At 45.3% G+C, this 14,416-nt stretch overlaps 1 protein-coding gene across 1 annotated transcript; it reads right to left on the bottom strand.

Annotated features, from left to right (window-relative positions):
* Positions 1–4,294: 4,294 nt before the first annotated feature.
* Positions 4,295–11,331, bottom strand: LOC146027324 (uncharacterized). The gene is made up of 8 exons (XM_083158256.1): positions 11,193–11,331; positions 8,723–8,797; positions 7,669–7,755; positions 7,336–7,555; positions 7,117–7,262; positions 5,724–5,837; positions 4,992–5,082; positions 4,295–4,425 (listed from the first exon to the last, which is right to left on the bottom strand). Exons 1-8 carry the CDS (start codon positions 11,235–11,237, stop codon positions 4,421–4,423), a joined length of 783 nt encoding a protein of 260 aa, XP_083014382.1. The 5' UTR covers positions 11,238–11,331; the 3' UTR covers positions 4,295–4,420.
* Between the last annotated feature and the right edge of the window lie 3,085 nt (positions 11,332–14,416).

The raw sequence follows: 14,416 nt of genomic DNA, 5'->3' as shown, positions 1-14,416 counted from the left end.
GTAGGGGAAAAATTGAGCCACACCCAATTAACCCAACCTGGTTAGTGACAGGGAGTTGGTCAAGTAGACACGGAGATAGTACATTGTGTGAACAAGACAATTCGCAATAATTTGCACACACGTCCAAAATGCAGTAGATACTATAACAAGGTTAAGGAAAGCTGTACATTTTAACGCTGGAGAAGTCGACCCAGATTCTAGCCTATTGTTACATTGGGTGTACCACGAGAGACCAGTTGTGTACATTTGCAGCTTAAGAGAACACCAATTTTTTTGTTGTTTTAATCTCATATATTCAAGGGTTATATACCTACAGCAGTCCCTACATTCCTGTTCCACTTCGTATTCTGGTAACTCGGCCAGTTTGAAGCTTTGGGGCTACACATTGCATATAGTTTGAGAGTATCCCCAGATCCCACTGGTAAAAATGGATAGTGCCCATGTACAGTCAGTGGTACTGCACAGAAGCCCTGACAAGCCATTGCAAGGACAGGCACCACCTGATCACATATTCTAATTCAGTATTGGGCACTGGTATTTCATTAGAAACAGTATGCAATTATTGGTGTTGCCAACAGGGAGTTGCAGTGGTAAAAGTAGATCTTGAAAACAGCACTAGTCACAACCACCAATGTAATACTTAGTCTAGCTAACAGCCTAATGCAGTGGTAGCCAACTCAAGTCTTCGAGAGCTACCAACAGTTCACGTTTTCTAATTCACCTAGCAGAGGTACAGGCAGGGCCGGACTGGGCCCAGAAATTGGCCCTGGCATTTTGAGCACACAGGCCCATCTGCAGCAGGCGGAACCCTTGCGCGTTTTGAAAAGGGGGCATGGCCTCATCAGAAGGAGGCGTGGCATCACAAAAAGGAGGCATTACACATTATGGAACACACCGTTATGCCCATTACACATTATAGAACACGTTTTGGGGGGGGGGGGGGGGGGGAAGGGATTATGGGAATGGACCAGTGCACAGGTTAATATTAATATATTTGAGGGAAAATATATCTATATCCACAGTGTGATGTAATTATGAGGATGAGTATACATCTCGTCCTTTGCTTAGTAGAAATTGTGGAGGTGCTCCCTAGAGAGTAAAATAGAGTATTGGAGTATTTTCCCATCTTTCCCTTCTTCCTCCAAAATACATTATAGAACACACCGTTATGCCCATTACACCAGAGGCTTAAGTTCATATCAGACGCCCGGAGGGAAAATATACAGAGGTGCCCCTTCCCCCATGGCATCAATCACGGATGCGGTTTCCTTCTGTGCGGGGCTGCCAGAGGGAATGGAGGGATCGCTGTAAGTATAGGAGATACCTGCTGGGGATCCTCCTCCATAAATTTGGGAGATAGTTCATTGCAGCTAATTTCCAAAAACAGGTGTTTTTTTTTTTTTGGGGTGGGGGGGGAATATCTGCAAATATACAATGACAAATAGGCACTTCAATCGCTGTATAAGGGGAATGGCGGTCAGCATGCCGGCATTCAGCATCCTGAATCCAGCTTCCCGACTGCCCTCAGAAGACAAACACTGGACGAGGATGCATATGACAGGATACTGACAGCCAGCATCCCGATCGATGAGTATGCACGGCAGGCTAGCTTGTGGTCAGGGAAGGGGGTTAGGTTTAGGCACTAGTAGTGGGTTACTTAAATTTAGGCAGCCGGTATGGGAAGGTTAGAGTTAGGCTGTGGGGAGGCAGGTTAGGTTTAGACAGGGCCGGTGTAAGGCTTCTCAGCACCCTAGGCAAAACTTCAAATTACGCCCCCCTACCAACCCAACCCCCCCCCCCCATTTTTTTTTAATCATGTGGTCCTCCATTTTTTTTTTTTATCATGTGGTTCTCCAATTCCCCCCCCCCCCCCCCTTGGAAAAGTGGCCAATCCCCTGCTTTCCCTGGAGGTCCTCTGCACCCTCCCCTTTGCCACCCACAACAGAGTACAAGGAGGAGGGGGAAGCAATGTAGGAAGTATGACTCAAGGGAAAGTATAGAGGTCTTAGAGGTTCCACAGCCACCACCAAAGACAACAAGCATCCTCATAGACATTTTTGATTTGTAGATTTGATGGCGCCCCCCAAGATCCTGGCGCCCTAGGCAGCTGCCTAGTGGTAGAGCCGGCCCTGGGTTTAGGTCAGTGGGACGTGGCACAAAAAATCATGACTATCCTGGAAAAATCTAGACAGATGGAATCTTTGGTTAGTGCTGGGCACAAGTGGGGAGGGTTAGGGTCAGGCTTTAGTACAGTGAGGGGGGGGGGGGGGGGTAGGGGACAGGGTTAGAACCCCAGTGGATATTTTCTGCATCGGTATGCCAGGGTTGGTCTATTAACTGTAGGCATCCCCAATGCTTATATATGTATGTATCCTATAACAGGTCCTACTCTGCACTCCTGTATGCTGCTGCACCCAATTACACTATAAGCTGGTCTTAATACTGTACTTTGAACCTGTGCTGCAGCATACATGGTGTTGTGTATGGCCTTAGCAGCACAAATATGCACAATAGTAGGATAGAGTGAGATTACCTGTGCAGGGTGCCAGCCTCCTGTTGGGGCATAAGCAGGGGCGCTCCTCCAACTTACTGAACTGTTCTTTTATCTGTGTTTGGGCTGGCATACTGTACATTCTGCTGCTGCTAATAGGAGCAGGCAGCTTCACTCCTCTCACATGTAGATGCACAGCAGGGGATCCTCTAAGGGACAGCAGAGTTCTCTGCACATATCAGTAGTGACCTGCAAAGACTTGTTGATGCTCAGCAATCCTCTCACCCATAGGGAATGCTTACTGTCTTCCTTTCACTACTGCTGCTGGTTAACTTATCAGAATCAGAGCCTTTCAGGGCTCTGTGCACACCTTGACAGCCGCTCCGCCCCCTCCCTGCAAGCTGCAAAAAAATAAAACAGCCCTTCTGGCATTTGCCAGGTGGCCAGTCCCATACCCTCCAACATCTGAAGGGCAGAAATCGGTACACATTCTGGATGGGGGCGTAACCACGGGTTAAAGTGGGCATGATCATTGGGTAAAGTGGGCATAATCACATCCCCTTTCCGAATGTGTTATGCTTTTTTAATATACCACCTTTAGTACACACACACACACACAGAAAGTGTAGACACTGTATACATAGGACATCACTTACAGTACCAGGGACAGCCCGCACCTGGCATGCTCAGCTCCCCAGCGGTGCAGGGCGGGCCCGGTCTCACCTGGTACATGGAGCCGCCGCCATGTCACAGGAACGGAGAGCGTCCCGGTCCTGCCCCCTCACTCGACCATTGCTCTTCCAGGATAGGTGCCCGCGGCCTACTATTGGTCGGTTGAGACATTACTCAACCTTTCCAGTAAGGGGGGGGGGGGGGTTGGGTGGTAATAGACTGCTGACTCTCCTCGCAGGGCACCTTGGTATATGTAGTCTCCCCACTCACTCAGCGTTCAAACAAACCACCACTTGGAACTACAACTCCCAGAGGAGGACCCAGCTATATTAATAAAATATATATTGGTAGAGTTAGCCGGTACAGACCATTAAAAACTGTACCGGCTAAATCGGTACAGTTGGAGGGTATGCAGTCTGGCCCTTGGTACAGGTGCACTCATGACTGACCTCAATGATCCACAGGTGGAGCTAATTACTTCACTTGTGATTCTGTGAGGAGATCTGGAAAATGTTAACTGTTGGTAGCTCTCGAGGACTGGAGTTGGCTACCACAGGCCTAATGCATTGAGACTGCTGCATGGTTGTGTACTTATGACTGCTGTCTTTCAGACCCAATGGAGAGGGGAGATGGGGCACACCATTGTATTGCTGACAATCCAGTCAGCACACTGCTCACAAGTCTGGATACTTGCGCTGATGTGCAAAGTTCGTAGGCCAAATTCCTGGGATTTGAACACGGCTAGCAAGCAGGGTAGCTCCTGCGACCAGCCCGGGTTACTGGGTATGAAAGCCACTGACCCGGGCAGTGGGGTCAAGACTGCGGGATCCGGTTAGCAGCAGCAGGATGCTTGTAGCACTATTTGCCAGATCCCCACAGTCTGGACCCTGTTACTGCACATAGGCACCCTCCCAGTACTGCCTCTCCCCCCTCACACAAGAAAATGCAGAGACTAGGCTGTGCCAAAAGGGGCCTGCATTTTCTGGTGTGAAAGGGGTACGTATTAGGCATATTTGTGCAACCAATAAGAGATAAGCCAGGTTCAAGTTAAAAGACTATATTTAAAGCAATTGTGTCAACTACAGGTAGCCAGGTTTTACTGGTAAGGTCACAGAAAAGGGAGGCATCCTGCTCATTGAAAAAGTTCTTTATTAACTTAACAAAAATATTGAAAGGTTACAGTTCTCTTTTAACACTAAACAGCAGACAAGGTTTAGAAGATTTTCTGGGCACAGGCAACAAGTTTCGTTTCTTAGATCAATCTGCAAGGGAAAAAATAAATTAAAAGTCTCACGATCTAGCACCAATAGCAAGACATAGGAGGGGCATGTGCATTAAAGGGCTTCAAATAAGACATCCAAGCAGTTACTGTAATTAAGTCAATCTTTTGCACTAGAACATATTGCCTCAAGTTCCAAGGGGAGGGGTTCTATGTTAGTAAGGCTTAAGCCCCATACACACTAAACAAGTACGACAGATAGTGGCAACTGAGGACCGGGCATTGGTCAGGGCATACACTGGCTGATGGTGTTGTGCAGCATGGCAGTTGTAAACAAGGACTCCCCCATAAAAGTCAGACCAGAGTTGTGCCTGTCACATTGGCAGAGACACCAGTCTGCCTCCAGCTACCACCAAGACAGCAAAGTGGTTTTCCCTTGTGACTATTTCAGAGCTATGCTTCCTGCCTGGTTACAAGATAGATAAAAAAAAAAAAAAAACTAACATCTGATAAACTAAATATTCCCCCTATAAAGACATAGATTATGCTGCCATTGGAAAGACAGGAAGAATTATGGATTCTTGTACATAATTGCTTACTTATACTAACCTGTAGAGACTGCGGTTTTCTGCTCTTCACCATCTGCATTTGACTCTTTACATTGAGATTCAGGATTTTGCTCTTCAGCGTCTGGTGTGCCCTAGGATAAGCAAAGCAGAGGGAAGAAATAAACATACCTATAGCTCAGGTTATTTGTTGATTGAATCTGAAACCAAAGCTACTGTGCATGCACTGGGGGTCGGGACCGGCGGAAGGGGGCCCCCGGCATTACAGCAGCCCCCTCCTCCACAGAGGTTAAGAGCCACCACTGGCTTTAATTTTGTTGAAATTAAAGAAAATTCATATGTTCAATATCAGAGATCAGCAACTATGTGAAAGCACTGAATGCTACATAGCAGTAGTTGTAGAAGAGGCTTTATACTGCAATTTAGACAAAGTCTGGCTCAAGTCTTAACATGAAGTGCAGTATCCTTTTAGCCATGGAAATAACGGCAGGTATTTACTACGAACAGGTTGTCCTATGAGCCCAAATGCTAGCACCAACGCAGACAAGACTGAATCCCTGATGGACCATTCTGTGATAGTGGGAAGTACATGCTTGGATTATGGTGTCATTTATTGCATTAAAAAGCACATGCAGTCTTGATTGGGCCAAGCCATTTTGCCTTAAATGTTAAATGACCATATCTGATACAGTGTGGCAGAAACACCAGTGATTGCTTCACCCATAACTAAGAATTTGGATTATTAAGTTACTAGAAAAAAAAAAAAACAACTCACTTGTGTATCCTCCTTAAGCATCACAACACCATCTTTCTCTTCTACTTCCAGATCACTTTCAGTGTCATTCTTAGATTTATTTTCTTCACTATCCTCAGTCTCTGAATTACTGGGCTGGGGACAATAAAATCTGTTAAACTTGTGCACCAGATGTAAGAGACCTACTAAATTAGCCAGTCGCTAGAAGTACTGTAAATTGCAGAATTGAGTCTTTATCAAGCATTAAATACCATTCTGATCTAGGGAATCATACTGTAACCAGCCTTGAAAAAGTGATAAAAATATAGAGTAATAAGCCATCAGCCAATCAACTCTTATCTTTAATTTTTCAGACCCAGCCTGTAGCATTGCAGGTAGGAGCTGATGGCCTGGTGGTTTATCACTCTCCATTTTATAGCTTTTCAAGTTAGGTACATCTGGCCCCTAGAATCCATTGGTGACGCTGGAAGTTGTGGGCAGAGGAGCGCATATTAAGTTTTTGGCCAGCAAGAAAGGGTACCAAATGCCAGCTCAAGTTAAAAATGCAGTTAGAAAAGACAGGTTGGACACCAGAAATATTGGAGACCTACCAAAAGCACAGGTACTTTAAACTTCAAGTGTTGCCCAGTCCAAGAATAAGCCAGACTTACTGTATGGTGGAAGCAACACACCTAGTAGGGGGGGACCACTTGGAAACAGCCTATAAAGCATTGTAGGCAGTGGTGGTTTTTGCCTATGGACTGCAGCCCCCAAGATAAGATCTGCCACTAGTGAAGCCAGATGCAGTTTGAGAGACTGCACTGACTTACTATTGGAGTCTGACCTGCCAGTCACAAGGCAGTCCCATTTGGAGGTGTTCCTTCCCAGACACCTCTGTATGGGCTGCAGAGTGGCTACCCATAAAATCTGGGTGTATGCGCAAGCACCGGTCCCTGTCATCTGTTTTGTACAGGCACTGAGACCTTGATTTCCCTTCTCTGGGCTGCTGCATATAAGGGCCAGTGCATGGGCAGTACTGCGCATGTGTCTAATCAGCTGAGTACCAGAACCGTAGTGGAGGCAGAGCTTTATTTATACAGATCTATAATCTTGCGCTTCAGTGTATGTTTCTTCCAAATAGGAGTCCCCAGAAATATCATATGCTGGGCAGGAGACTAACTAGCTGTTCAAACATGATCCACCACAGCCCAAGTATGCTTGAGTCCAGGTGCTTGACCAGTATACCAAGTCACTTGTACTGAAGCATGGATAGCCTTAAAACCTGGACTATAGTTGGCATTTGTAAAACTCCAGGACCATGGATGTTTCCAGGACCATGGATGTTGAAGAAAAGTGCACAGTGAGCATGTGCAAGACACTTTCTGGGAAGTCCAACTTCTCATTCTAGCCTGCCATTTACTTAATTTGAAATAACCTCATATGTAGGGTCATCAGCCTGGTCCTCATCTGGAAGATCTTCAGTCATGAAGGTTACCCAACTGTGCTGCTCTTCCATATCCAAGTCATCTTGTTTCCGTTTGCTGCCTTTCCCATGTGGCTTTAGAGGGGACTTTCTTATGTCTGCAGGAAGTTTAAATGATTCTTTAATAGATGTAAAGAAAAATTAGACCGTTAAAAACCTTAGAATACCTACCGTCAGAGGCAGAGTCCTTTCCTAGATTTTGCACAGACCGGTAGCCCAATGCACACTGCAGCCTGTAAGGAGTGATCAAGAGAATCAGTCTGGCCAAGCGTCCAATTCGTTTCTTGCCACTCAAAAACCGCCGGTTTGGGGAAGTTTGCTCAGTACTGCCCACAGTCTCCACTTCCTCAGACATGCCAGCAAATGAGACTATTTTTTTAATTATCTTAAACTATGAAGAAGAAAAAGAAATTACTTTTCATGTCAGCAATTTCTGAATAATTCAGACATACTAGAATTTGTATACAATTATACATAGTATTTTTCACATCCAATTATTCTTACCACATATTTCAGAGGCCAGATGCGAGAAATCCTTTGTAGGAGGGACTTTATGTATCCAGGGCTGCTTCTGGCTGGTACAGTGGTTGCCTGCAGGAGAAACCACCTACATTGGTCTGTGATCACCCATATTAAAAACTTTCCTTTAAGGGAGAGTCAGTATACTCGATTGAAAGGAAAGGACACACATATACATACATTTTTTGGAGCACAAAGCTGTTATGAAATCTCTTTCCAGCTGACGGTTAAAGAATCTTAAAGGTAATGTGGTCATGAAGTTGAGCTTTGGTACTGGGTGGGTACACATATTGCAGGGCTGGACCACCAGACAGTGTACTTTATACCTGCCCTACCCTTAAACTGTCAAGCCAACATGAAGGTCATGGATAGGGTTCTGTTATCAATGAACCCATTCATTTTGAAAAGGACACCTGGCAATTACCCAAATCAACATCACCCAGAAGCAATGGAGACACTGCCTCTGGGCTCCAAGCCCTGAAGAGTCTTCTGCATATACAGCAGCACCCATGTGGTTAAAGCATGACCTCAGCAGCACACCTGCTGCAAAGTTAATCAGCTCTGTCCCAGGAGTCCTGCCAACACCTATAATAAGGGAAGTTGGGCTCCTGTCTGTACCACTCAGCCTGCACTACAACAGGCAATGGTGCACTCAGTTGGACACATCAAGGAATGCTGGTTCATGCTGCAGATTGCGAGTCTAATCCTGACCCAATGGGCATTCAATTTTTTTTCCCCTAGGGGGCCACCCAATTCCAACTAACTACAGCTTTCTTTACAGTATTTTGAAAATACTAGACCGTAGTAGCCAGGGCTCCATGCCCTTTAGTTTCTGAGGGCTACAAACAGACTGCAACAGTAGTAAGACATCTGTCACAGCCCTCTTTCATTGGAGGAATCAAGGATAGTGTGGTGTGTGTAGGGGGGCGCCTAAGTCTATATTCTCTGCAAGTTTCTGTAGAATTTTTCCATTATGCAGGGAGAAAAGACAAGCTATGAGATTTTACTGCAGTATTGCTATGTCAAGTCAGTTGGTTACCTTTAATCCCACATCACAGGACTTCTTGGTATCTTCTTCCACATCACAGGACTTCTTGGTATCTTCTTCTACTGCCTGAAAAGAGGGGGTAGACAAAACAAACATGTCATTGTAAAAAAATTGAGATTAGTGAAGTCACAAGATCGCCACACAATAACCAAACTGAAAATCTAGGAAGCATAAACCCCAGAAGTATGCGGTCAGGTGGAGCAATTAGCAGCACACATTGGGCAGTATTCAACGCGGGTAAGAGCAGACGGTGAGGGGGTTAAGTGGCAGGGATTGCAGAAAACCAGCGATCCTCACTGTTTAACCCCCTGCATTAGCCGCTCTCCGTATTAAACGTTCCGAAGAGCTAATGTAGGGAGCCCGCTGTATTTATGGTAAATCAGTCTCACTATTTGCTTGCACAATGCTTTGAGGCAGTGGTTCCCAAACAGTGTGCCGTGGAACGATTACATGGATGCCTTGAGTTGGTGGTCTAGGATAAATGCAAATAGGTCAGAGTAATATACAAAAGTGTTTGGGTCTTCCAATTGAGGACATGTGGAAAGACATGAGTGAATCCTGCAAGCCATCCAAGTTTATTGGAGTAGCATTTATAACTACTATTTCCCCCCACCCCCAATACAAAACAACCTGTGTCTGATCAGACTAGTTTTCCTATGTGCAAAAAATAAAAACCAGTAACAGTCTGGTTCTTTGGGAAAGAAGCGTTTAAAGACCATATATTTTCCTACTGTATAGCATAGGACAGAAGGCAAATCGGATGGTGTAATGGTAGCATTACTGCCTCACAGCACTGAGGTCATGGGTTCAAATTCCTACCATGGCTCTAAAGCTGGCCATACATCAGAAAGGTCGATCGCGCTCATGATTGTGTACAATTTTCCTTGAAATCCCCAGCAGTCCTTGGTGGTTTTTGGACACACAATCTACTCACAATTTGCTGTATGATTGTGTACACAAGATGTGCACACAATCCATTGAGATTATATGATTGGGTACAATATCTTTCTGATGTATGACCTTAACTGTGCAGAGTTTGTATATTCTCCCTGTACTTGCGTGGGTTTCCTCCGGGTACTCCGGTTTCCTCACACAATCCAAAAATATACTGGTAGGTTAATTGGCTTCCAACAAAATGAACCCTAGAATGTCTGTCTGCACATGTGGTATGGAATATAGATTGTAAGCGCCACCGGGGCAGGGACTGATGTGAATGTTCAAATATGATCTGTAAAGCGCTATATATATATATATATATATATATATATATATATATATACACACATATACACACACACACACACACACATATATACACACACATATATACACACACGCTATATAAGAAACTAAAATCAAGGCATGAGTTTAGCAACATCAAGTGACACTAGACAACATGATTCACAATGCTGCACCCTCCCATTTATTTAAGTTTTCTTATATAGCACAGCAGATTCCATTGCGCTTTACAATAGTAGACAGCAATAAAATAACAGACTTGGAGGTAGGATTTGCCCTTCCCTGCTGTGGTAATGGTCTATCCACCGATGTGGAACAGGACTGCAAGAGAAACACAGGCAGCGTGAACTGGAGCCTGGACATCAGCAGTACCAGGGAAGAGCATTGGTGAAAGTGACAGTGGGCAAGTGCTGCCACTCAGCCACCCCCCACAGATAAATAAATATAATACCATTACACAGGAGCCATTATGGCCCACTGTACTCAGCAAGTTTATACAACATTGAATATAAAATTATCGTTAATCACCACCCCTTGAATATAAACACTGGACCTGCAGCTAGTCACATGCAATTTGGACACTTTTCACACAATGGATTGCCACAGTCAAATTGCATATGAATTGTTTAGTGTATGGGCATCTTAAGATTGCCCTGGACGTTACAGACCATGTGCAGACATGCCACCAACCTTGCATTATAGAAATACAGTTCATAATTCTTATTAAGGCCCCTTTACACTTGTCCAACAGGTTGGACCTGATTGACTTGTTTTATCCTAAGACCAGGAGGATCAATCTCTTTGTTAGACCCAATGAGCACGGGATTGTGCATCCTACACATAAGATTGTCAGATAAACTGGCCCAAATCTGACAAGTGTATTAGGGGGCCTGAATCAAGAGGTTGGAAACCATAGTTTTAAGGGTGTACTCTACAGTGTGTATATTGTGGAAATTCCACCCAAACTAGTACAAATAGGCACCTATAGATTGTAAGCAGGGCCATCCTACCTCTATAGCAGTCTGTTACTACACAGTTCTCAATTGTAAACCACAACAGAATATGCTGCACTACATAAGAAGCTAAATAATCATGCTGGTGTTTATGGATGGGAACAAGACATACAGCTTACCTTGCTATAATATTAGGAATAGTGCAATATATTAACAGCACTAGTCAAACTACAGGCAGATTAAGCATATTAATAAGATATTCTGCTTACCTTTGAGTCACCATTACTTTGAGTACTTGTGGTAGTGTTATCCATTGCTTAATACAGCACCTACCAGCACTACTTCTTCTCCTGGACTGATCACCCTGAAAATGTTCAGCAAGAGAGCGTCTGTGTGTTTTAAACCGTGCTACTTCGTTAAGTTAATTGCACTCGTTAAGTGGAATACACCCCTTAACCCTTTTGTAGGGCACCTATTGATAGTTCAGGCTAATTAGTCTAGTGATTTAGTGTTATCTTACTAATACACTTGCAATACATTGTATCTGTGTTTTCTACACAGATACAATACATTACTAAGGTTAGTGAGTGCTATATGTTGTAACATTAAGGGCAATCTGAAAATGATGTTGCACTTCATTAAGGGATTGTACCCACAGGGACTACCTGCCTTCCATGACCCATTCCATTTGGTACAAAATGCTCTGCTTCTGGATTTAGGATTTTCTTTACCTCTGCTAAAACACTGTTATCATCTGAATTAGTTCAACACAGGTGACTGCAATTATCAAGATGTAAGTCTAAAGCCCCATACACACAGGGGAGATATATTTCTCAGCCATATATTGCTGAGCAATATATGGCTGAGCAATTTATTGCTCAGTTTCTCCTTTTCATCAGCGACCAGAGATGATCACTACTGGGGTAAAAACGGGAGCGCGCACCCGGACGATATATCGCCGGTGCACACTCCCATCGTGGGCAATATGGTCGCTTAGCGACCATATTTCCTGCGATATTGTACAAAATCGCCCCCGTGTGTACGCACCTTAGGAGCAGAGCATTTTATACATAATGGAATGGGTCATGTTGGCGGGTATGGGGCTGACCAATAACACTATGCAAACTGTAAAAAAAGAAAAAAAGTTTTGGTCGTAGTGTCTAGGTGGACTGTCAATAGGTCGACCACTATTGGTTGACAGGCAGTAGGTCAACATTGACAAAAGGATGACACAAGCAGAAGGTCGACATTTGTTTTTCAGGATTTTCTTAAACTGACTTCTTGCTTTAGGATCCAAGTGGGCACAGAGGGGGAATACCGCACCCGAAGCATGGCGATCGCAGTGAGCAATGCAAAGTGACACGGTACACTTATACGGTGTCCATTTGGACAGATGTCGATATAAACACCAAAACAACCTGAAAACTTGATCTTTTCCTGTGTTGACCATTTCCCGTCGACCTTTTGATTGTGTTGACCTAATGCATGTCTGCCAATAGTGGTCGACCTACTGACTGCCGACCTAGATACTGTTGACCTTATAATCCACACCCTATGCAGTATGGTGTATTTTGTTTTGAGTGTATGTAGCACTGCACTAGCGACACTGCCGCGAGACCACGTCCCATTTTCGCCGCTGTGGGGGCATGCTCAGCAGCTCTGTGAGCCCCTCTGGCTGCAGAAATAGACACTGCATTTATTCATGGATGACATGGGGGGGGGACTCCCAACTGCCTCCGACCAGGGGCGGATCCAGGAGAAAATGACAGGGGGGGCACCATGACAGGGGGATGGGAGTGAGCGGTGTTAGGAGTGACAGTGTGCATTCTCAGAGAGTGAAGCGAGATAGAGAGGAGGAGAGCAGAGAGAGAGGGAATGAATGGGATTAGAAATAGGCCCTGACATTTTAAGTCCACAGGCCCACTGTGGAGTGAAAAGTGAAGGATGGAGCTTTTTTTAATAAAGGGGGCATGGCCATTCCAAAGGGGGCGTGTCCTTGAGTGTAGTGTACCACATCATATACCACTTTTACACATTATGCAACAAAATAGTGGACCCTATTATACTTGCCGCTTACACATTATGCCAAAAAGAATGAGAAAAAATTTCCATAATGCCACATGGATTAAGCCAAAATTCAGATAACGCCACATGGATTAAGCCATAGTATAGATAATGATGTATAAATAGGGACATTGCGTACCGTCGGCGAGCCAAAAATGTACACAGTAATACCCATTACACATAATGCCAACAAAGTAATGCCCATAAAACACAATGCCATACGTTGTGATGCCCATTAAACATAATGCCCAGAGGCGTAACCACCGTGTGGCAGCCCCCGCCACTGCTTGGAGGAGCAGTGTCAGCGTAGTCTGTGGTGGGCGCCAGCGTCTGTCAGGGACAGGCAGTGTCATTGCGCTGCGCTGAGCGCTCTGCTCGAGTTCCCTGAGATTGACTGCCGCTGGAACCATATAGAAGTAGAGGACAGCAGAGCGACGGCTCAGCTGTCCAATCGTGTTTGATATAGCAGCCTGCGGCTCAGTGACTGGCTGAGCACGCAGGCTGCAGGGAATAGCAGTAACCAGCTCTGGAGGTCAGTGCACTGTGTGGCATGCCGTGCGCTGCTCGCACGCTGAATTAGACTACAGCATGCAGAAACACAGAACACTCCAGGCTGTGCACACATCCCCAGCTCTGCTTTTTCTATTCTCCTCCTCCGTGTACTTGCTTCCTCCAACCCTCCTCATAGCGATGCGGCCGGCCAGCTGTCAGTCTGTTCAGGTCAGCGGCAGGGATCTTCAGATAGATATGGTGGTCCTGGTCCTCAGTAATTGATTTACAACCCTGGTCATCGCCCTCAGGTCGCAGGCATGAAAGCCTCCTTAAGCCGACAGGAGGTAAGCAGATAGTAAAGTGGTTTCTGCTGTAGCAGAATCACACTCTCAAATTACACTTGCTAGTGACCATTAAAAATCCCACAGTTACATTTCAATTGGTGTACAGTGTTCTCCCCAGTGCTGTTTTTTCGCGCGTTCCACCCGGCATCCCAGCTGGCACTCAGGTCCATGGCTATTTCAAAACGCATGCTGGCTCAGTCACAACTTAGCCAATCAAGAGATGCAGTGGTGGCTCCGAATTGGCTGTCATACCGTGAGTTCTGATTGGCTCGTGAGCATGTGCAAGTTTTGAAATAGCTGCTGACCTGCCAGGTGGGTTGTGCACTGCACTGCCTGGCTCCTTCACCGTTGCAGTGAGGGGGAGGGGTAATCCCCCTGGCATCAGGCATGCAACCCCTGGCATCAAGTATGCAATCCGTAGAAATGAGCATGTAGGTAAGCAGCCCTTATGTGGCATATTGTGTAATGGGCATTGCAGTGTGTGGCATATCTAATGGGCATTGTGGTGTCTGGCATATTGTGTATGGGCATTGCGGTGTGTGGCATAATGTTTAATAGGCATTACGGTGTGTCACATATTGGGCCTTATTCTA

This window comes from Crinia signifera, chromosome 1, assembly GCF_055691185.1.
Source record: "Crinia signifera chromosome 1, ASM5569118v1, whole genome shotgun sequence".
Lineage (NCBI taxonomy): Eukaryota > Metazoa > Chordata > Amphibia > Anura > Myobatrachidae > Crinia > Crinia signifera.
The sequence above is the reverse complement of the archived record's forward strand: the minus strand, read 5'-3'. Positions and strand labels throughout refer to the sequence as shown.